The 23,691-nt window shown below is 32.3% G+C and overlaps 5 protein-coding genes across 5 annotated transcripts; 3 read left to right on the top strand and 2 right to left on the bottom strand.

Annotated features, from left to right (window-relative positions):
• Nucleotides 1-687: 687 nt before the first annotated feature.
• Nucleotides 688-8,926, bottom strand: LOC107193657 (neprilysin-11-like). The gene is made up of 16 exons (XM_015583146.1): nucleotides 8,770-8,926; nucleotides 8,499-8,582; nucleotides 7,376-7,590; nucleotides 5,708-6,568; nucleotides 5,466-5,558; nucleotides 5,220-5,361; nucleotides 5,039-5,147; nucleotides 4,272-4,362; nucleotides 3,996-4,172; nucleotides 3,329-3,429; nucleotides 3,168-3,226; nucleotides 2,981-3,032; nucleotides 2,302-2,369; nucleotides 1,733-1,872; nucleotides 1,262-1,429; nucleotides 688-867 (listed from the first exon to the last, which is right to left on the bottom strand). The coding sequence occupies exons 1-16, from the start codon at nucleotides 8,909-8,911 to the stop codon at nucleotides 688-690; spliced, it is 2,682 nt and encodes an 893-aa protein (XP_015438632.1). The 5' UTR covers nucleotides 8,912-8,926.
• Nucleotides 8,927-14,408: 5,482 nt separating this feature from the next.
• On the top strand, nucleotides 14,409-15,693 carry LOC107193701 (pterin-4-alpha-carbinolamine dehydratase). The gene is made up of 3 exons (XM_015583194.1): nucleotides 14,409-14,541; nucleotides 15,172-15,291; nucleotides 15,378-15,693. The coding sequence occupies exons 1-3, from the start codon at nucleotides 14,422-14,424 to the stop codon at nucleotides 15,558-15,560; spliced, it is 423 nt and encodes a 140-aa protein (XP_015438680.1). The 5' UTR covers nucleotides 14,409-14,421; the 3' UTR covers nucleotides 15,561-15,693.
• Nucleotides 15,694-15,901: 208 nt separating this feature from the next.
• On the bottom strand, nucleotides 15,902-17,302 carry LOC107193699 (succinate dehydrogenase [ubiquinone] cytochrome b small subunit, mitochondrial). Its single transcript, XM_015583192.1, has 4 exons — nucleotides 17,160-17,302; nucleotides 16,568-16,707; nucleotides 16,301-16,494; nucleotides 15,902-16,154 (listed from the first exon to the last, which is right to left on the bottom strand). Exons 1-4 carry the CDS (start codon nucleotides 17,212-17,214, stop codon nucleotides 15,944-15,946), a joined length of 600 nt encoding a protein of 199 aa, XP_015438678.1. The 5' UTR covers nucleotides 17,215-17,302; the 3' UTR covers nucleotides 15,902-15,943.
• Nucleotides 17,303-17,760: 458 nt separating this feature from the next.
• Nucleotides 17,761-20,908, top strand: LOC107193656 (pseudouridylate synthase 7 homolog). The gene is made up of 6 exons (XM_015583145.1): nucleotides 17,761-18,059; nucleotides 18,140-18,631; nucleotides 18,700-19,173; nucleotides 19,275-20,247; nucleotides 20,328-20,479; nucleotides 20,586-20,908. Exons 1-6 carry the CDS (start codon nucleotides 17,933-17,935, stop codon nucleotides 20,906-20,908), a joined length of 2,541 nt encoding a protein of 846 aa, XP_015438631.1. The 5' UTR covers nucleotides 17,761-17,932.
• A 1,319-nt stretch (nucleotides 20,909-22,227) lies between these two features.
• Nucleotides 22,228-23,492, top strand: LOC107193676 (peroxiredoxin-6). Its single transcript, XM_015583166.1, has 5 exons — nucleotides 22,228-22,421; nucleotides 22,637-22,793; nucleotides 22,906-23,120; nucleotides 23,201-23,273; nucleotides 23,361-23,492. Exons 1-5 carry the CDS (start codon nucleotides 22,336-22,338, stop codon nucleotides 23,487-23,489), a joined length of 660 nt encoding a protein of 219 aa, XP_015438652.1. The 5' UTR covers nucleotides 22,228-22,335; the 3' UTR covers nucleotides 23,490-23,492.
• The last annotated feature ends 199 nt before the right edge of the window (nucleotides 23,493-23,691 follow it).

Genomic DNA, 23,691 nt, shown 5'->3' with positions numbered 1-23,691 from the left:
AAAATTTGTACTAAGTATCTTATTTATATGCTTTTTTTGTTCGTTCTGTGGATACAAACATTATCTTGTCAAGTGCGTATATGTAGGCATGTAGCGCTCGCCGTGAGATAACCAGTAAACTTCCGCCATTTTGGATGACCAGTCCGCGACATTAACCCCTTATACTATAAGTTTTATCCAACTAAACTCATTATTAGACTGCGGATATTATATATTTATAGCCTGTAAGGCTGGCTCTGTGAAATACAATGAAAAACAAAACCTTCATCGGATCCAACGAGTTTTCTATTTTATTCTGAACCCAATAAGATACTTAAGAGGGCAAATAAATTTCTACGATTGCTCCTGTCTTTATGAATTACTTTAGAAACTTTTATTTTGCATAAAAATCCGCAGTCTACTCATTATATATTGTTTTCTACTAACACAACATAAAATAATGCAGTCGCCTGTATTTAAAAAAATATCAATGGTGGGCACATCTGTATAAACATTTCACTATGAAAATCGTAGTGTTAGTTATAGTTTATATTTAATTCACTTCCAATATACATGAATCAGTTACAGAATAATTATGTAATAATCGCACTGTATCAATATAAATTGTATTTCATATAACTCTAGAAGCGCAGGAATACTGAGGAACATTGAAAATGCCATTAACTATTAATCCTCGATGTAATATTCTTATTTCCAGATGCTACACTTCTTTTTAGGATTCATGGGGCTACCCTCCGGACAGTTGTAAGATTTGGCAAAATCCTCGGAATTGGACACAGAGCCAATCACTCTCAACGAACCTGGACTATGCGAATCGCGTTTCAATCTATGCTCAATTTCTTTCGGATCAAAAGCTGTACACCAGACCTGTAAATTGGGAAAAAGAAAACATAATTATTTTTCTATAAATTTCATATTTCAACGTTACGGTTTTGAATATATTAAAATTTTAATAAAATATATTAGAATTTGATTACTGATTATTTATTAACTTTTGCTTCTAGTTGATATTAACTTTATATCATTCACAGATTTTATGATATCTCCCTGTATGATAGAGTATAGAGATTATTTAGCGATTTCATCAATATTCCTATATACGGTTAATATTTTAAAATATATATATAATACATAATATAAAAATAATATATAATAATTTTCATACATAAAATGTTCTTACGTAGTCTTATTCAATATGTATTGGTTTTAGGGAATAGAAGAAGTCTGTCAAGTTTAATTAGTGAGACGGTAATTAACTTACGTTAGCAAAAGACAGGAAGAATAATTGATTGTTAGTGAATTTCTCTAATCCAGGCAACAAGGGATCCGGCACCTTGCATTTCCTTTGCCTTCGTTGATAAGCCCTAAATACAGCTTGCAAGCCCATCGAATCCGCGATATTTTCACCTGCCGTCTGTTCGCCATAATCCTATAGCCGTAAGTAAATTGTTTTAAATTAACATCAATTAAATTATTTTCAAAGAACGTCAATTAAAATATTTTAAGTTAATGCCAATTGAATTATTTTAAATAAAAATAACGTTCGTCGACGATCGATGATCGATGAAATATAACACGAAAGACTGATTGTCAATTTCACCTAAGACAAGTACATAGGTATGTCAGCCAACTCTCTAAAGCAGCAGAGACAATTTATATGGTGAAGATACACAGACCACCGTGTATATTGTAATATAAAGGTTTATTTAAAAAATTATGTGAAAATTTTCACCTCTATCTGAATATACGCTGTTTTGTTCTCCATGCTGTACTTGGTGAACTGGTCTATAAAGCAATCAGCCCTCTTCTCGTACGCGTCTGCCATGGCGTACAGCCATTTCATGTACTTACCGCGTCTGTCGAAAAGGCGACCTAAGAATTTTCGATTACAAATTGACATCATTCGAAGAAAGTATTATTATTAGAATGCGGATATTATGCATTTATAAACCCTAAAGCCCTATGAAATACAATAAAAGACAACTTTCATCAAATGCAACGACTTTTCTATTTTATTCTTAACTCAATAACATACTTAAACGAAGATAGATATTGTATCTTGATATTCCTACTTTTGTTCTTGTCTTCAAGAATTACTTTATAAAATGTTATTTTGCATAAAAATCCGTAGTCTAGTTATTATATTTTACGGTTAACGGAACGAACGGAAAGTTCTGTCCTTTTTTCTTAATTGTATGCTTTCCGATCGATCGTCATACATATATCAACGGATTCGTCATTTGTGCAACATTAAAACAAACCAATTTATTAAACTTAATTGAAGGAATTTAGGATAATTACCCGAATTATCGAATCCATGATTTATTTCGTGAGCCATTACATATCCGAGGATGCCAAAGTTACTGTACCTGTGCAATAAAAACATGATTGGAAGTAAACGAAGCAAATCACCTTATGTACTATATATTGTACCAGGTCGCTGCAAAAATTCTACCCCTTCAAACACATATTTTAACATATATTTACCACACTATATTTGTCAATTAAACTTTACACTCTCTAAATGGTATTCGTACAATTAGTTTCTCAGTGTGTATCAGACTCTTTCTTCTTATCTTCTGCAAAGTGTGGTAGACAAAATATTAGACAATTTAATATAATGAGACACATTTCTCGAATAAAAAAAATTTCATTTGACAGTTGCAATTAATTTTTTCGCGATGGATCAGCTAACGTATTTGTAACACCAAACGTAATTAGTATATAGCGGATCTTTATGCGTTTATGGCGACCCTTGACTTGTAAAACGTAGACAAAAGAAACATTCCAATAAAATTTAATATTATTTATGCATTATTATTAACATATTAAAACACATAGTATCGAAAATTCTTGTGCAATTTAGCTTTTTATTATATTAGTATCCAAAATGGTAAATTTACATAAACATTCGCTGTCTAATAATTAGTATCACCAATAATGGAGCATTCTGTATTTAAGAAGAGTAATTCGTACTTACCATGGATGATTAGGATCAAAGAAAGGTTTCTGGAAATCTGCCGCTGTTACCTCTGTAATCATACAGAAAGTAATCCATACTAATCCAAACTAAACTAATAACCTACCTAATCAGACTAAACGTTAGTAATACTTAAAGAGGTTGATCTTCAATAGTCAACCGATTTCGTATTCAGCTCAGAACTTACCAAATGCGTTGCTAACTGGCGAGAAGTAGGCATTCACAACCACCGGATCTATATCGTATCTGTGAACCAACGTTTCTTTTAATTATAAAATAAACGAAACTTTCAGTATCGTATTATGAACAGCAAACCATTTAAGCTTATGCAACTGTTGAGCGACTTACTCTCCGCGGAAGTCTCCCTCGTAGAGAGCTTTCAAATTTTCCCGTTTCACGTATCTCATCACGCCCTGAATGTTTTCGAAATGGGACCGACTGATGCTCAGCTGGAAGAATCAGGATCAATGAAGTAGACTTCAGAGATTGAAAAAAATTGAACAAACTAATCGAAGAAATTGTAAGAACGAACGAAAAAAGAAAAAATTATACATATCGAAGCTGTAGATGGTAGTTCTACAATTAAAGGGTGTAGAAACTTTCCGAATAACCGAATATAATGACTAGACTGCGGATTTTTATGCAAAATGATATTTTATGAAGTAATTTATAAAGACACGAGCAAATGTAGGACTTTCTTCTCTTAAGTATCTTATTAGGTGAAGAATGAAATAGAAAAATCGTTGCTTCTGATGAAAGTTTCGTCATTTACTGTATTTGGGAGTGCCCTATAAGTGCATAAAATCAGCAGTCTATTAATGACAATAGTCCATGAAGAATGTCACTAATGTAGCTTTAAATAAAATCTAACAAACAAATGAGTACTCGAATTTTTAGTATGGGTCACTGTCGACCCGGTGACAGACTTCCATATCCCATAATCCAAGAGTTACTTTTCCATAGAACGCAATAATTCAAAGACAAAATGTTCATAAAGAGATGTGAAATCACTCACGCCTTTGAAATGTTTTTTCATGGCTGTGAGGTTTCGATACATTTCCGGATAGCCCAACAATTTCTCCATGAACACCAGTTTGTCTAATATGAATTCTTTGGTATCATCGTCCATCCATTTTGATCCTTTCACCTGATACTCGACTTCCTTTTGGATGTCGTCGATCATGTCTGAAGCCTAAAATCAGTAGCGAAAACGAAATACATCAATGTATCATTATTATTTTTTTCGAAAGGAATTTTGTTATTCTGAATTCGAAATTATTTTAATTAACACCGTTCTCAGCCAATCATCGGAGAAGTATCGTTTCACGTATTCGTATCCTAGACAGTACTTCGCTATCAGCTCTTTGCTGCATTCCATCGATCTGTGGAAAAGTGTAATTGTTATAAGTATATACGTACAATAATAGATTTATATATACATACAACATATATATCATATAAATATTCTGTATATAAATCTATAGGTACGATGTGATCGATAGAACAGTATCTAAAAGTTTAAATAGTGTGATAATCAAGTAAGTGTTTTTCATGAGATTTTGTAATTATTTGAAATAGAAAATAAGTTACAGTAAGGAAATATTAAAAATTCTTCATCTCTATTAATAATCAAAGATAACAATAGATCATAGTACATATTTGCAATTGCATGGTTTTATAACTCAATAAAAAGTAAATTCAATGGTCCGAATTTCAATGAATATTGAATTTTTAAAATTCACATTGAAAATATATTTCATTATGCAATAATGAAAAAAAATGTTTAACAATCTGCATGCTTTATAAACTATACATTTATTACAACAAAAAGTATAGTTTATATTTCTGAAGGTCATTTCAAGACGATTATAAAATCGTGTCATTAGAAATACAAATATTAGAAGATTACTTTAAATTTTTAATTAAACAACAATATGAATTTTTCATTTAATTTAGAATATAATAAAACCACAGTACAGTATTGTACATAAAGGAGTATTATAATTTTTGAAAGATATTTTAATACAAAAACATTCCACCACAGGTAATATGTATTACCTGTCTGTAAAATCTTTCTCGTACGGATCCCAATTGTAATAAAAGTCCCTCATTTCCTCTGTAGTTGATTTTATCATTCTACTGACGACATTCCAGTGTATATAGTTCACTGCATAAAATCATTCAAATATTTTGTTATGAACTCTTAGTTGTTACTTAAATATATAAACTTCATGCGTACCGATTGTTTTACTTGGTGTTCTATCTAGTAACTTGACCATGCCTTTCATATAATCAGAAGAGGGAGTTAGGATTATGGTGTTGCTATCCATTTCCAATCCTGTCATTGTAAACAAGACTTGTATCTTCTTGATCCAATTTATCTAGAAACAATTATTTAATCGTACCTTTTATTAATTTTTAACAACCCTCAATTTTATCATAAAAATAATAATAAGTCTCCATATAGATCCAAATGAAATCTTACTTTGCCATTCTTCGTGGTAGGCTTCAAAGCATCATAGGACTCTTGAAACGCCTTAATCGTAGTATTATCGTCTTCGTCATCCAAAAATACTAACTGCAAAAATCAATTGTTTGGCATCTTAAACTTACTATCATACTTTACTACTTTACTACTTTACTACTTTACTACTTTACTACTTTACTACTTTACTACTTTACTACTTTACTATTTTATTTTACTATTTTACTATTTTACTATTTTACCCTTGTAAGACTGAGCTGAAACTCGACCAAATCTTCGATATCTTTCACTAGCTTCTCCTTCGATATTGGAACTCCTCTGGCCTCAGCAAGGGCCGTGCTGACGTTCAATATGTATTCCTTATATTCCTTCCTTAATTCCTCCTTGTACTTTCTATCTTCCTCTTCTCGCTCTTTCCTTTCATTACTATCGTTTTTATTTTCATCACAGTCTTCACCACTACCGCTACCATTTTCGTTCTCATTCTCATCATCCCATCCGTCGCCACTGCCGCTTCCTCCATTGCCCTCTTCGTCGTCAGTACCATCCCCTTCATTTTCATTGTCGTTATAATCCTCAGTAGCTGTTTCATATTCATCGACATCATCATCGGTACCATTTTCATCGACATTATCAAGAAAATATATATCGCTATTCATTTCTTCATTTCTTCCAATCTTCTTCAAATGATTCCTCAAACGCATTCTGACATTATTGTGTTCGTATATTTGTTTAGTACTCTTTCTGTTACGGAAAATATTACGATTATTTATTCGCCACTGTTCAGGATACTTCCTGTAGTGAACTTTCGAATCCATTACTGTCTTCTTTGTACTTTTATTCGTCTTCCTTACGACGTGTTTCGCCGACATTTTATTCCTGTTACCCTGACGATTATTCCTTTTTTTAGCTAATTTCTTCTTCTGCGAATCATCCTCCTCCTCCTCCTCCTCTTCGTTTTCATCTTCTTCGTTGTGTCTTTCCTCGCTGCCACGTTCCTGGCTGCCCCCTTTACTGTCGTTGTTCTCGTCGCTGCTGTCCATGCTGATTTTGTAGCTGCTGACAAGACTGTACGCTTTTCGCGGTAAGTGCGGTGTGTCAATCTAATCGATAATATTATTATAAATAGTAGATAATATTATTAGAAATAATATTAGGTGTACCAATAAGTAGCATAACATTTCAAAATAATTCAAACACTTATCCTACTTTAACAATATTCGTTATTTCTTATCAGGGATGGACAAATTCTGTATCTAAATAAAGAGTTTCGAATAAAGAATAAAAGCTAAAAAAAGAGTACTTCATCATTTTTGATTAATTAAACGTGAAAGTACTAATTTTGTATAGAAAAATAATTTCTTCTTGAATGAGTTGACATTTGGCGAACAATTATTTAATCTCATTAACCGTTTACAGGTCAGAATACCGATCTTAGATACTGTTCTTTCTTCCAAGGTATTATTCGAATAAAATTATGCCCAACTATGTTTGTTACTCGTCCGCCATTTTGACGGAACAGAAGATTGAAAAAATACATACTAGAACTATAGCGAATTACTTATTGATACATCTAACAAAAAATGTTATTATTATTAGTGATGATATTATCATTAATAATGTTGTCATTAACAACGTAAAATAAGGTAAGAGTCCTTCCATCTTGAATCGATCACGTTTCGGTCGTGATGTCAAGGATTTGAATGAAACGGAAACATGACGTAGTCTACACGAAATTATATAGGACGTGTTTAAGTCATCGCTCCGTTCGTTTCGAAATTGCGTGAAAAAATACAGGACGTGGTATTATGATACTATCAGGCTGATGTAAGTGATGGAAAACGCGCGGTGGAAATGTCATACGAGCCGAGAGATGAATATTAACGTAAATGACATATCAATAGAATCACCATTAAGTATGTGTCAATGGTGTCCGAATCCCAAGGAGTATCGACTTTCAAATCGTGTAAACTGTTCAGGCCAATTAAACGAGCATAATAGTCGTCAACGTGTTGCCATTGATACGTATCTTCGTCCCATTCGTCTTCCTCCATTAATAGTGGCCAGCCACCTATTCGCCACAGTGCAGAAACTAACGGCTGGAGTCCTCTTCTCTCTAATTCGTCTGTAATTTCATTGACAAATTGTCCCTGATAACCAGCTGCGTGCAAGTTTCGAGCAGATTGCCAGCAAATAATGATAAAATTTTTCTAAAAAACCATAGCCATCTGTTCCCGCATTTGGCTTGGGTTTTGTAGACAGAGCCTGCTGGCAGAATGGTAAAGCAAATTGGCAGCAAGTCTTGCAACATAACCTGTTGTCAGATTGGGCAAAAATGGAACAGAGTCCAAATAATAGAAAAATATTTATAATTAAACACCAATTTCATTTCATACTTTGAAAATATAGGTAAATGAAATATAAATAAAATGAACTAAGAAGCCATGCTGAGTGCGTAACCTTATAACAGGTATTGGAAAAAATTTGGTTTCGCAAATTTGGCTGACTAGCTGTTAAGTGTACCGATAAGTAATTCATTATACAGACTCCTCTCAATTATCGTCTGGCTTGTTCTATACGATTATTTTACAGGCGTTATCCCCACCATTGAGGGAAGGCATGAAACCTGTCAAGCGCATACTTTGTTGTCCCTCCATTTTTGTTGCAGAGGTTTCGAAAAAAAAAACAAATTTACGAGGGTCTGAAACATTTCTCCCTATATGATTACTGTCCCGGCACGAACCCGAGTTCGGGACGATAATCAAGAGAAGTCTGTAGGTTCAATATGGTGGCAATAGATTTTCGATTCAGTTCAATCTTCTGTTTAATTACAATGGCCGAGAGTAATGATAATTGTTAATATAGGATATGTATTTTTGTATTATTTCTAAACGAATAGAGTTTCACCGAAAAATAGTGGACTACTTATGGGTACTCCTAATAAAATGGGAATTAATTGGTACACTCAGCAAGACGAAGGTGAACGAAGAATTGACTGAAACGAATCGTTTTAAATTCACTAAAACAAATCACCTGTGTTCATACAAGCGTTGTACGCTCGCCTGGAAAGTCTCAATCCAAGGAGGTCGTTAGGCTTTGAATCTTGTCGCAATATATCTGTGAATAAGATATATTAATTAATATATCGTGTTCACTTATTGGGTCTTTCTTGAAAACGATGTTTAATTCGAACAAATCTTATTCCAAATTTTCGATTCGTTTTACTATAGAATCACATCCTTCGTGGCTAAATCACAATCCCTTGAACAAGTATTTTACATTAACAAATATAAAATCAACAAACCCTGAAGACGTTTCTCGACAACTTTAGCCGCCTTATGCATTGGAGTCCATACTACTTCATCATCCGGTCGGGGATTGTGTTTCTCCCAATTTCCACATGCGTACTCGTAGAAATTTTCGCACGGGTCCACAGACGCGTTCATATTTTCCGTTATTGTCTGTGCTGTTGATAAATTAAAGTAATTAAATTAAATTGGTAAAGTAAGTAAATGGTTTCGTAAAACATTGTGCAAGAAATGTGATAAAGTTATGAAATTAAATATCAATGCAAAAAAGAATCTCCATTATTTGAACGTGTTCTTAGCCGAACGTATATTCCCTTCTAGAATTTACTACACTTTGTAAGATAAAAACAAAGCAATTTTTTTTCTACTGAATGTAATCCATTCATTCCTGAAGAAACATTATTTCTCAACATGATTTCAAACCTGGCATACTTGGTTCGTGTTTATTCTAACCACAATATATAAGAATTGAAAATTTAAGGGTAGTTTTACAAAAATTAAACCACAAGGCAAGGATTACGAATAAACAATAATTAAATAAAATTTTTCACTCACCAAGTGCTTTACATTCCGTGGTGTCGCAAAGCGAGCGTACTCCTTCCGGTTCCTCGATATCAACGCCACCGTTCACGCCGAAGAACCGTCCTAAGTCCACGATTGTGGCGACGGCACTAGTAATGGCGCCGACAAACACTCTAGAAAAATAAAATTAATTGTATTTTACTCGAATACAATCGATTCGAGCGACGTAAAAAAAAATATCCTATATCCGTTGAAATTTCACTCACAAAATACACACGATTCGCGACATCTTGGTGATAAGATGCGCGCAAAATAATGAAATTCAAAGCCAAGTCGCGGATGTAGCAACCAGGCTTCCTGCTCGGAATGTGCGGAACGGAACGGTGCTGGTGGTGGTTTTATATTTACAGAAAACGGAAAGACCCTGAAGCCTGTTGATAATACGCACTTTGTATCAATTCTTGTCGAACTGGATGCATCCTCTTTATGATCGTGCACGTGACGACAGACAGTTCGATATTACAGATACAAAATATTTCTTTTTATTTCGTCAATTTCTGGATGTAGATTTTACTCTGTAGATTCGACACTGTAGAAAAGTTACAAAGACATCAATGAACGAAAAAGTAGCTGCGTACACTTGGTGCTTGCAACTCTCGATCAACGAATAGCCTGTGCCATTTGGACCAGGTCGCTGAACAGTCGCCTGGTCGTAAATTGATCTGCTTTTTATCGCTCTAACATAAACAATTGGCGAGTATTGACCAGCTCGGTTTACTAAGAACGTAAAGGTCTACTAAGAAGTAAAATGTAAACGTTCACGGTGCTAGATTGTATGTACATTGAAAACGACGACGATATACTCTATTTGAAATGTCGAAGTTGGAACGGACGTATTGCTGAAAACAATTAGAGGGTCCGTACTGTGAACGGTTCTGTCGCGCCAATCAAGCGAAAGAAACGAAACAAAGGCCGTGAGTTTGATAAATTGTTACCTTTTTGGAACGATGGTAATATTTAATTTTATGTATACAACATGGTTCCAAGAATATATACACAGCACTGACGGTCACATATCTGCAAATATTTGTGTTATGATCCTCTAATTGTTTGGAACTGTATATTTGTAAAACCCATACAACAGATACAAATGCGATATATAAAAATTCCAGTGAAACATAATAAATGTTTTATGTACATACAAATAAGTACATCTGTATTTTCATTACGTATTCCTTCCCTTTCTTTATCATTTTTATATCCAACACAGTATTTCGAGAAAATAGGGTAAATCAACTAGTAATTGACTACATACCAGTGAATAAATATTAGGCAAAAAATATAAATTATAAATTTAAAAATTATTAAATGTTTATAAATGGAGCGTTGTTGCACTTTTAATATCCCATATTATTAGTTATCCTGTTACACGAGCCTATTTTACCGTGTTATACAAGTATATGGGAGTCTCTTAACTAGTTGTAGATAAATGAATGAAAATAAACAAGGATTATATAAAAAATTACTGCAAATAAAGGTAATACAAAGGTGTAGATGATTTCAGAGCATAATCTGGCAATGGATGAAATTCTTTAAGGAATATGTGGTAGTAATATATAGTGGATTCTTTATTGTTACATCTAATAATGGCGAAGAATTTATCTAATATTAGCTATCGCAGACCGGCCGGAAGGAATACCTACTCAATGGTGCAGTTTTTTAAAAACGTAAGTTATATCAGCACGGAAGTGATGTCCTTATCGCGTACACGTTCCCATTACGATTTTCTTGGTCATTTCATTGAAAAGCTCGTCAGATAACAGTTAAATATCATTTGCTACAGCATCACTGGTTATCTCGGTGAAGTAATAGTAAGAGTAGTGAGACATGCAACATTTAAAGCAAGTCATCCGACGTGCTCATCGTGTCGACGTTATAAACACGTCAGAAATTGCTTCACGATGTTACATTTAGAATGCAACTAATTCATCCGTGTTACTAAAATTTCCAACGAAATTATTCTTTTGTGAACGTCTGAGATTATCCGTAGATATCTAAAAACTGTACAGTAAATTAGTAAAAAAAAAGAGTACCGCACTAAGAAATTCTTGTTAAAACAATAATTGTTATCATCTTTAACTTACAAATACTCTTGGAGTTATAATCACTGACAAATATTCATTTACACTTGTGTTATAAACAGCAACAAAAATTGTCCTCCATAACGTTACCGTTACTATTTTTCCTATAAGCTTAATACAGGTGAGCATTTTCATTTTTGCTGAGCAGAAATAGGGACATTTTATACTACATATTTAATGAACTATTATTAAGTTATAATGTTTTTAAAAATACTTTTATTTAAACTTACTTATAAAGGGAGGTTTAAATTTTACATCTAATATGTTTTCATGTCGATCGTTGCATAAATAAATAATAAAAATCAATTTCTGCAATAGCAGAAATCTTACATGATTAGAAATAGGGGCATTGACCTTATGTCTAATAAAATTCGTACAATGTTCGATGTAATACGAAGGACTGATAATAAAACGGCCATTTCATTTGCAACAACCTAATAGAAGGGTTGACTGTACGAATCAATGAAAAATTAAATGGTGAACATCAGCATCCGGATACACGCCACACATATCGCGGATCGAAGAAACGGTAGCAGCACACCGTAGAGACGCGCCAATATCCGAGCGAAAGGGCTGCGCAATCGTGATTTTTTTCCATGGAGCCAGACCGAATCGTGAGCCGGCGTTCGTATTGGATGGCGGCATCCGATCTGAAAATATATTGCATAAATATACCATGTTAACAACGTTGCAGCACAGACAACGGGGAGAATCTGTTGGCGACTGGGACGCCCGTGACAGGAAAGAGAGAGTAAATCCCGTAGCGGTAGCCGGGGCTCTTGCCCGATCGCGGATCGCGTTCGATCGCTGACACGAATAAGTGAAATGAGACTCATCGATCGGAGACGAGCACGGTTTCTGTAATAATCAACGGAGTTATGCAGACGATCGAATCGAACGACTCCACTTCGAACGGCGCGGCGTAACTTCCATTCTGCTTTTGGAAACAGCGAACGACGATGACTGACACCGCTCACGAGGGAAACTCTTGACTCGTCTGCCGAGTTTGACAAGCTTCGCGTTCCCAGGAACGGCAGAGTTGGGCAAAATTTAATCTAATTACAAAATCCAAATCACAATTACAATGTAATTCCAATATAATTAAGGGAAAATTAGAATTACATTGTAATTAACTATACTAAATTTACAATAAAAATTACAATGTAATTGTGATTTGGATCTTGTAATTAGAGTAATGTCTCGATGAGTGCGATGTACTCGGGTCCACTTCGGAGCATTCATGGCAAGGCGGAAAGGTTTTCAGCCCCTCATAAATTTGTTTTTCGCCCGAAGCCGAGCCTCTGCTTAGCCTCTGTTTATTCTGTATTGATTGGTTCCACATGGGAACTCCCCCCAGTGGTGGGAATAATGCCATTGCTCGTGTCGCATTCATCAATTTAATAAAATAATTTATTGCCATTTTTTCTGGTAAAAATAAGGTAAGTTAGCAGTACAAAATTGTATGCAACGGCCGTTACTGCTGTATATACCTAATGTAACAAATAATTTAAAAACAAGAAAGCTTTTTTTGTAATCAAATTGGGTTACAATGCTTTTTTTGTAATCAATATTGGGAATTTTTTTGTCATATTTAACATTATAGCTCATTTATTGCCGCGCTCTCGTGCGAACGATATTCCACGCGTGACTTTAAACAAATTAACGCGTTAAACGTATCATTCCCGCCGCGGCGACGTGAACGTAAAAATCGAGGGAACGCGATGAGTGAGAGCAAGTAAAAGGATCGTAATCGCGATCGTCATCCTAGAAGTGAAGCACGCGCGCGAGAACGAAAGTCCTTGTGGGAAACGGTATGCGTGGAGCGAAGAATCGAAAGGTATTATTAAAAGTCGATTCAACTATCTTGTAACTTAAATTCCCCCGGGTAAATGACGTTTACCGAACGCAGAATGACGAAAGAAACACGTAATTCAATTACAAAACACTTAATTCTAAGCTAACGATTTTATGAAGTATCAATGATCACAACGTTAACATTCCGTGATGCATCAATTTGTACAGGGGTTGTCTGGTACCTGCGTTTTTTGTGTTATCGTTTTGTCAACATCTAAAAGTTCTTTATCTTTGGCGATTATTATTGAATTGTATCAATATATTGTTAGGTTTTTGTATTATCTTGAACACATGGAAAATATTGTGTTTGCTTTGTAATGTATAGACCACTGTGCTGTAATATATGAGTGGTTGTACATAAATTTAACATAAACATGTCTTGTAGTTATATTCATAGACAAATGTAATATTTTTATTGTGTAAATAATACTACGACGTAATTTGATATTTAATATTTCATTGTGGTATTAATAACTATAATACCTGAAATACATAATTTAGGAAAAGGCTAGTAAAATATTATCACCTTTATCTTAAAGAATATATAAAAGACGAAATACATAATAAAGTAATTTCAAATAAACCGCCAACGCTACATTTTGTACACTCGTACTTCGTCGATCAGGGGTTCGTTTTTAACGCCTTATGTAAAATTACGAGAATTGTATAGACACACTTTGATCAATTTTAGGATTGGTAAATTTATCAGTAATTTGTAATATTGACAATACCAGTATGTCTATAATATTCTAAAATTTAGGAACGCGATAAAAATTCATAGGTAAGGTTAGGGTCTAGCTATGTGAACGGAATTTCGTAATTATTATTGATAAATTTTATCACTTAAGTTTTATCGTTTAAGAGTGTACGATAATTAACGTTTAAAAGCGTTTTGTCTTTAAAATTTATACTGACATTATATATCAATTTAAAGTACCTAGTTAATCGAATATCAAATACTTGACAATACGTTCAATATGTGATGAAATTATGTTTAATATTCTTATCAAACATTTTACTATAAAATAATTTTTAACAACGATTAATTACATAATATATAATGATATATTCATTTATTTCATGGCAGACAAAGTTTTTTAACACAATCAAGAAAAAGAAAGTAAAAAAACTATGTCGACGTTGACACGCATGCGTTTTATTAATGGTGGGGGGCTTCTTCGAGAGAAAATACTCCATAATTTTGGACAAAGAGGAATATCATCTGCTCCTGCTGTGAAAAAATCAAAGATGGTACGTTCTTCACGGTGAATTTAAGAATTGAACATATTAAAATTGTTTTATTACACGAAAAACTGCGTTTTTAATGTAGTACAAGTCTAGATCTACAATAAAATCGATTTGAACATTTTTTTAACGTTAGAATCTTCTGTTCTTAATTTATTACAATCACTGTCATTTATTTGCTTTATTACTTATAATCATTTTTGTAATTTAAGGTGAGAAAAATAATATATTAATAATATCGTCTGTAAAAATACCTCTACACATTCTCTGGATGTAACAAGTGGTTGAGATTATAAGAGCTTGCTATGTAAATTATTACTTTATAATTACGTCGGAAGAATAAAACTTATATAAAAATCGTAGTATACTTTATCGCAATATTATTTAGAAGATTAAAAGAATTGATTTTCATCGAATAATATGAATTATTTTGCATCATATGTTAGAAACCTAAGAACGTTCGAAATATTTCCTTATCCGAACGATTAGATTTTCCTGTCACCATCACCCTTGAATAAAGTAACTTTTTGGTTTTCGAAACTTATTTCACTAATAATTCATTTGATTCTTTGAATAATTCAATAAGCTTCTTTAATATGAACATTCATTTTTTTAAGATAATTTTGCATTTTTCAGGGAAAACTCACTGAGGAAGAAAGAAAAAAAAAACTAACACCATTATTGACCAGTGGTTGGTCTGTTCAGACAGATAGGGATGCCATTTACAAGGAGTTTCTGTTCAAAAATTTTAATCAGGTTTGGCTTAGATACACATTACCTGATACTGTTTATATTATTCTTTATTGTCAGGTACATATCTCTTTCTTTAATTATATTGGTAGGCTTTTGGCTTCATGGCTAGAGTGGCAATGCAAGCAGAAAAAATGGATCACCATCCTGAATGGTTCAATGTTTACAATAAAGTAAATATTACTCTCTCTTCCCATGATGTGAATGGTTTATCACAAAGGGATGTTAAACTTGCAACTTTCATAGACAATGTTGCTAAGTTGGATGTAAATTAAAACAATAAATTCAAATGATGTATCCATGAATAAATTTTTCTGTGAATATCTCAGAGTTTATATTAGATTATAAAGATTGTATAAAAAATATTATATTATGAGTACACCATATGATCTAAACACTTGTTTTATTTTATAATTTTAATAAATAAACATAACTTTTTTTAATAATATGGGCTACATAATAATTTTTTGGACTATAAATCTTATACTCTACCTTTCTAAATAACTTTTTCGATATCACACCATTCATATTGTATGATGTTTATTAATACAATATGACAATTAAAGACACATTTTATTTCTGAATACCTTACAAGACATTAAATTACAAAGTCCTAAATTAACATATTAACAGCCTATTAAAAAGCTGATAATAACAACTAATGTTGTGGTGGTTCTGAAGATTTTTGTTTGCCAATTGCCCAGAAATCCTTAATAGATCTTGCAACACCAGGACCATTATGTATAAGTACCAATAGTCCAGCCAGAGTAACTGCTGAAAGCAAAATCAATGAAATATGCAAAACTTTTGGTATTATTGGTCCAACAACAATGGGACGTGCATAGTCTGTGATCATGGCCTCGAAACCCCTGTTTAAGAATAAATATATTAGTACAAATTTGAAAAGATTTCTAATATCTATTAATAAATTCAGAAAATAGAAAAAATTGCTAAGCAATATTCATAAATATTTATGAACTATTTATAATGCAAAACTATAAACTACATTATTTACCAATGCATATGCATTACAACTAAAACAGACATAAGTCCATCAAGGGCTGCATTTTCCATTATGAATGCAGCAGGCATAACAATTGGAAGTGCCATAGCCACAATTCTTTCCAAAACCCACATTTTTACATGATCACCAGTAGGTGTAGCTGCATTACGAGTTTGTTGTAGACCAACAGTTGTGGTTGCAGGGAACTAAAAATTAAATAAATATTTCTTTTCCAACTATATGTATACAAATTCTTACAGATTATACAAAAGTTATTACCTTCCTTAGGAAACCATTACTTCCATTGGTTATTACATTAGAATTTAAACATCTATTAAGACCAGATGAACTTGTTGATGTTCTGACAAGTTGAAGTGGTTTGCAAGTGTTTGAAAATATACTAGTTTTAGAAATAGATTCTACAAACATAAAGCATAGAAGAATTCATATTAAAATATATTCTTCAATAGAAAAAGGATAATAAAACTGTTACAAAAATCTTAAAAGAAACGCTCAAGACTGTCACAGATTGATTTCAATAAAATTATGCAGAATACTGGATATATACATCTAAAATCTATCAGTAAAATTGTGTTTACAGAACTTTGTTCCAGAAAATCAGTAGAAAACAATCATGAGCCTCTCCTTTATAACTGATTATCTTATAACGTTGAAATATAACAGGAATTACAATTAAGATTCTAAATATGTGTTACTCTATTTTTCCAAGAATAATGAACTAAAACAATCAATATTACGTTCAGTAAAGTAAATATAAAATGGTTTTGTCAGTGAGGTTACATACATAGTCAACCAAGATTATGTAAACGAACAGAATTGAAATATTATCTGAAATTATAAATACACTTACCTAACTGTCTAATTTTACGAAAAATGTTTCCACTAATCATCCTTTCGAAAATCATTTTGTTAATTACTAAATACAAAATTTTTCAAGAACAACACTTCCTTTCCACAGAAAGCAGCGAACTTCTCTCCGATTCTCGTGACAGCAAATTTTTACAATTATAGTAACATACAGGTAAAAATACGACTGCAAATGAATGTTTCAAGTATCGACTGTGCCTATATCGATTTTGATTTTCAACTTATCGAACTCCTTACTTTAATTTTGTATGACAAAAATCTAAATAATTTATAAGATATCTGTTATAAAAATATATATACTGCATGAAAATGTTAGTATTTTACGTTATTAGGATGATCTTATTATATATTATTTTATGAACACCTGTTCAGAAACAATTAAATAACAATGCTGTTCCCATTTGCTAAATAATAAGTCAATTTTAATAAATACTCCATTATTTATTAATATTTGTTCAAATAATGTAATAGAAAACACATAAACTTCGGTTCTCAAGTTTTTTTCTAATTGAGAAACACTGCCTTAAAGCACAGGTTATCAGTCAGGTTAAGAATCTGTAGACAACAAAGTCGTCCTAGGTATAGTAATCACGATAATGTCGGTTTCAGTAGCAACTCCAAATGACTCTAAACGTGAAGTAATAAATACTCTGAAAATATAAGCAAAAAAATACCATTTTCTGTGAGGAATATTGTCTTTTGTTAGTATAAATAAATACACGCTATATTTCGTAGTGAATTATTAAATAAACGACGATGTCTGACTTGGATAATAGAAATAATTCCAATAACAGTACATGTGACCGTGACAGAGATCAAAGAGGCAAAAAAGATCGTCGTTTTAATAACGACTACAAAAGAAATCGGGGTTCATACCATGGCGGTAAAAACTAAAAACGAGAATATTCAAAATGTTTAATGCATGCGAATGTATTCAATTCTGTAACCTACATATTTTTTTAGGATACCAAAAAGATTTTGGTAAGAGACCATTCAAACGCAACTGGTCGAACAATCAAAATGACGGAAAGAGGAAAAAATTGGAAGTTGGTAGACGACTGAAAGAACATGAAGTCGGCATTACAGAATTTATAGGTAGTGAAGGATTTTTTGGTGTAATTAAAGAAAGATACACAGACTTTCATGTCAATGAAATTACGCTTGATGGAGAAACAGCTAAATTGACTAATCAAGACATGCCAGAAGACCCTAAAGAAGATCAGAATATTGAAGATCTGCAGCATAGTATACCAGATAAGATATGGGATCTGCTGCAGGCATTAAAAGACCCAGTATGTTCTTCTATAAAGATAGATGTAACAAATATGGATAAAAATCAACGCAGAGCAATTCATACTATTGCTAAAAAACTAACAAATGTTATTAGTCAAACTGTTGACAAAGAAACTAAAAAGATCATGGTGATTGTACCAGATAAACAGGATAACAGTAGTAGTATGTTTCAAATTATTATTGATACAGAATTTGTTTAATTACCTTAATGTCACATTTTCTTTCACCAGGTCATAATATTCGAAGGGATAATAGGGTAGACTGGAAAAAGCGTGGTGAATATTGTTACTTTGTACTGCACAAAGTGAATATGGATACGATGGATGCTTTGAATCAGTTAGCTATGAACTTACGTATAAAATCAAATAATTTTAATTATGCTGGGACAAAAGATCGTAGGGCATGGACAACTCAGTGGGTTAGTTTGAGAAGGATGGAACCATTGGATATATTGAGAGCAGCAAAAAATGTACGAGGAGCTTATGTGGGAAACTTTAAATTTATGAAAAAACCTTTAAAACTAGGTATGCTCAATGGCAATCACTTCAGGATTGCTCTGAGAAATGTTAATGGAACAGATGAGCAAATTGAGCAAACAATGATTTCTTTGAGAGACCATGGTTTCATTAATTATTATGGTCTACAGAGATTTGGTACTGTGGCTGCTATTCCAACTTATGACATAGGGAAAGCTCTCCTTCAGGGTAAGTTTTGTTTTTTCAAATATTGTAACTACTACTTTATTCAAGAGTTATTTGGATATTGAAATATTTTTAATTTCGTGTTGTATATTTATTATAAATAGGTAAATGGAATGAAGCAATCGAACTAATTTTGAAACCTAGAGAAGGGGAACAAGATAGAGATTTAGCAGAAGCTAGGAAGGTATATGCATCCACCAAGGATGCAGCTACTGCCTACAAGAAGATTAGAAGATACGACAAAATAGAAGCTACACTTTTAAAGGGCATTTGTATATCTGGAAATAATAATCCCCAAGGAGCCTTAGATGCAATACCAAGGAATGCTCGCTTAATGTATATTCACGCGTACCAAAGCTTTGTGTGGAATCACATGGTATCAAGAAGAATAAAGGAATTCGGAAGGAAGCCTGTAGCAGGAGATTTAGTATACGAAAATAATACTAAACAAAATGATAACGATAGCGATACTGCTAATGATAATGATAATGAAAACTTCGTGTATGTTAATGAAAATGAAGTTAAGACTGAGGATAATACGGAGTCTAATGAAAAAACAATTAAACAGGAAGCAAAAGATGTGCTCCAAGAAGATGTTAATGAACATGAAACTGAAACTGAGGATAATACAGAGTCTAATGAAAAAACAATTAAACCGGAAGCAGAAGATGTTAATGAAAATGAAGTTGAGGCTGAAAATAATACAGAGCCCGATGAAAAAACAAGTGAACATAAACATGAAGCAAAAGATGTGCTGAGAGAAGGTGAAATGACTGAAGTACCTATGGAAACGTCTTCTTCGATTAAAGAAGTAACAGATGCTACAGAGTGTTGTTTAAAAATAAACGAAAATGTTGCAGATAGTAATACTACTAACGAGAAAGATGACAATGAAGACTTGCTTAATCTTCCAACAGTAAAGATTCTTACAGAGGAAGATTTGCCGAACTATACTCTGGCAGATGTATTAATGCCTCAGGTTGGCTGGAAAGTCACGTACCCGCTGTACGCTAAATCCTGGTATGACGAGTTTTTAACAAAGGATGGACTGACTACAGACCTTAGACAAAAGAATAAGTAAGCTATGAAAGAACTATATGCACATGTTACTTTCAAATATTATGCTTGCTTCTAAACTTATATTTTGTTCGTTTCAGAAAATATAGCTTAGGTGGAGCTTATAGAAAAATACTGCAAGTTCCTACGAATTTATCTTGGAAAACAATGCATTATAAAGAAAAGCACAGTGATCTTATTATGTGTGACATTGATGAGATTAGAAAGTCATCGCCTCCAAAAGATGAACCAGGTATAATTTTTTTTATAAATAATGATACATTAGACATCTGGTAGATTATTTTGATCTAAGAAACGAGTGAATGAGAGGCAAAGTGTAAAAGATTTTTTGTTTTCAGAAGGGCAATATAAAGCTTTGATTATTGAGATGTCTTTAAAATCGTCTACGTATGCAACAATGGCTTTGCGTGAGATTTTGAAATACGATACTTCTGCGCAAGCGCAGGCTGCCCAATCTGCTGCATGTAACCCGGACCCGGAGAATGCTAATACCTCAAAGAATATTACTGAAAATGTAAATATATGTTCTTTGCAAGATACAAATAAGAACGTTGATGAAGGAAAGAGTTTGGAATTAGAAGCAAAGCAATCAAATGATTCCAATACACTAAAACAAAGTGAACAGGATGATGGTAAAATGGAAATGTCCAATGCAGTATAGATCTGTGATATATTTCTAACTACTTAAGAATTCGAAACTTATTAAGTTCTTTGTACAAGCAAATAAAACATGTAACAGATTAGTATAGTCCACCATATGTTATATTATGTTTGATATTAATGTATGTATTATTTAGTATGAATTAAATTCATTTTTTTCTATAAAGATATGTCATTTTTGCGTTATAATAATAGGTACTCGTACATTGAGATTTAAAGTCAGTTTTACAATACAAAACTAAATATTCATTTTTAATCTTAGATGATTATGTGAAGATATACCTATGAACTTAAAAAACACAGACAAAAAACAAATATCATCATTACAGTGTAATGTTACAGCTTATACACTATGTTCACAATAAATTAGAATTTAATGTGATCCTATCTAATGTCATCCAGAATACATACAATATATATGAATATGAAATCATGCTTACCAAAGGAAAGCATTATGTTCTAAACCTTCATTTATACGAATAATTATTTACATATATGTATAAATAAAGTAAGCAAATGCACCTTTTCTATAGTTTTTTAATAAAATGTTTAATAGAAAGTATATTCGTATCACAAAAATACATTTGATATGTATTCTATAGTTCTACTGAAAATTTAACATTTTAAATTTTTGATAACTACGTCAAATATGGCTCTATTTTTTAATATCGTTAAATGAATAAAAATGAAAAATTGTTCTTGAACGCATTTCAAATGTCAAAATATTTTTACGAATCGTTTGCTTGTCATATATTTAATATGCATGGCAATGTAATCAAACAGTTTTGTAGCTGTTAAATAATTTGAGATTTTTTCAATAACCTTTATATTATGCCCATAGAGTCTTACAGCATAAGAAAGGGCGTTTCAGCTGCTAATGCACAATTGTTCACAATGTAAATTTCACATCTGTGTTGGAAACATTCTCTATTTTATTAATCCGGGAAAACTTTAAATTTCATTTATGTATGATTAAAATAAAGAAGATGAATAATTTTTATAAAAGTGTATATATGAATGAATATGTTATTAACGGATATCTAAACACTGAAGTTACTACTGTTTAATAAAGTCGCAAAAATAAATGGGATGAATATCTATGACAGTTGATACGACGTAAAAAAATGAGGAAAAAAGGAAAAGAAAAAACTATCTATTTATATAATATACATTTAGTAAATATTATAACTTTACACTTTTACAAAGAAATGTACACAGAGATATTAAGCAACAGTTTCATTGTAATTTCTCTGTGTTATTTTACTTTATAATATAATGTAGTTCCAATGAATATCCCTAACAACAGTTTCTTATCAGTGATAGTCAAATTTTCAAACAGTTGTATATAGAGGTCTTAAAACGCACTGTCGTATTAAAAAATTTGAAAGTATAACGACAAAGAATTTTAGAAGTAAATTTTGAGTAAACATGGTCCTATTAGGTGAAACATTCCCGAACTTCGTGGTAGAAACGCAAAATGGCAAAATTAATTTTCACGATTGGCTAGGCGATTCGTAAGGCTATATTTATTCAGTGGACATAACCTTCAATATTATGCATTATGTTTTTGAATATTACAGCTTTCTCATTTATTTAGTGTTACTATCACTAATCTTGTATAAATAGTTAATATTTGCACATATTAATTACGTAGAATTACTGTTGACATAATTACAAAAAAATATGTTTTGTTTAAAACCACTTCTATGAGATAAATGTGTTTTTTTAGATGGGGAATTTTATTTTCTCATCCAAACGATTTTACGCCGGTATGTACAACAGAATTGGCCCGGGTAGCAAAATTGATGCCTGAATTTAAAAAACTGGGAGTGAAAGTTATTGGTCTATCATGCAATTCGGTCAAATCGCATCGTAAATGGATAGAGGTAAATTTCAGTTATTTTTAAAAAATTTTATTTGACATTTTACGAAGATAATAAACAATACAGGCTGAATAAGAATTTTAAAAATGCGACCGCATTTCTGTGATTTTTTTAGGACATAAAATCTTATGGAGAAATAATCGGAGAGTTTCCGTTTCCGATAATAGAAGACGAATCACGGAAACTCGCGACATCATTGGGAATGTTAGATCCTTCAGAAGTTGATGGCCATGGTGTACCCATGTCTGCTAGAGCAGTATTTATCATTGATCCAGTTAAGAAGATGCGATTATCAATTTTATACCCTGCAACAACTGGAAGAAACTTTGAGTAATTTCTTTTCCGTTTATCCAATGTTTGAAAATTAATTTTCATTATTGTGTATTTATCAATATCATTTTTGGACACAGTGAAATTTTAAGAGTGATTGAATCACTTCAACTCACAGAAAAGCATAAAGTGGCAACTCCTGCTGACTGGAAGGTTTGTATTTATAGTATCAACTATCTGTTCGAAACACTATTATCCTTACAGTTATAAAATGATTAATTCTTGCATCATGGATTTCAGAAAGGTGAAGAAGTTATGATTCAGCCTACTGTGTCTTACGAGGAAGCAAAAATGCAGTATGACAATATTAAAACTGTAACACTACCATCTGGCAAAACTTATTTGCGTATTGTACCTCAGCCAACCTAAATATAAATAATTCTTTGAAATATGAAAAACAATTATTTTACAATGTATTTTCTTAAATTACCCAAAATTGATGTTTGTAAAAATTAAAGTACACGTTCTGATAATATATTGAATTTTTTCTAATATTATAGTACTGTTGTATTCTTCGAAGTATAATTATAAATAAGCGTATTCATTTAGTGCCTTAACATTGGTACATAAC

Source organism: Dufourea novaeangliae, unplaced genomic scaffold (assembly GCF_001272555.1).
Source record: "Dufourea novaeangliae isolate 0120121106 unplaced genomic scaffold, ASM127255v1 scaffold25, whole genome shotgun sequence".
In the NCBI taxonomy this organism is placed as follows: domain Eukaryota; kingdom Metazoa; phylum Arthropoda; class Insecta; order Hymenoptera; family Halictidae; genus Dufourea; species Dufourea novaeangliae.
This window is presented reverse-complemented; position numbering and strand designations above follow the sequence as displayed.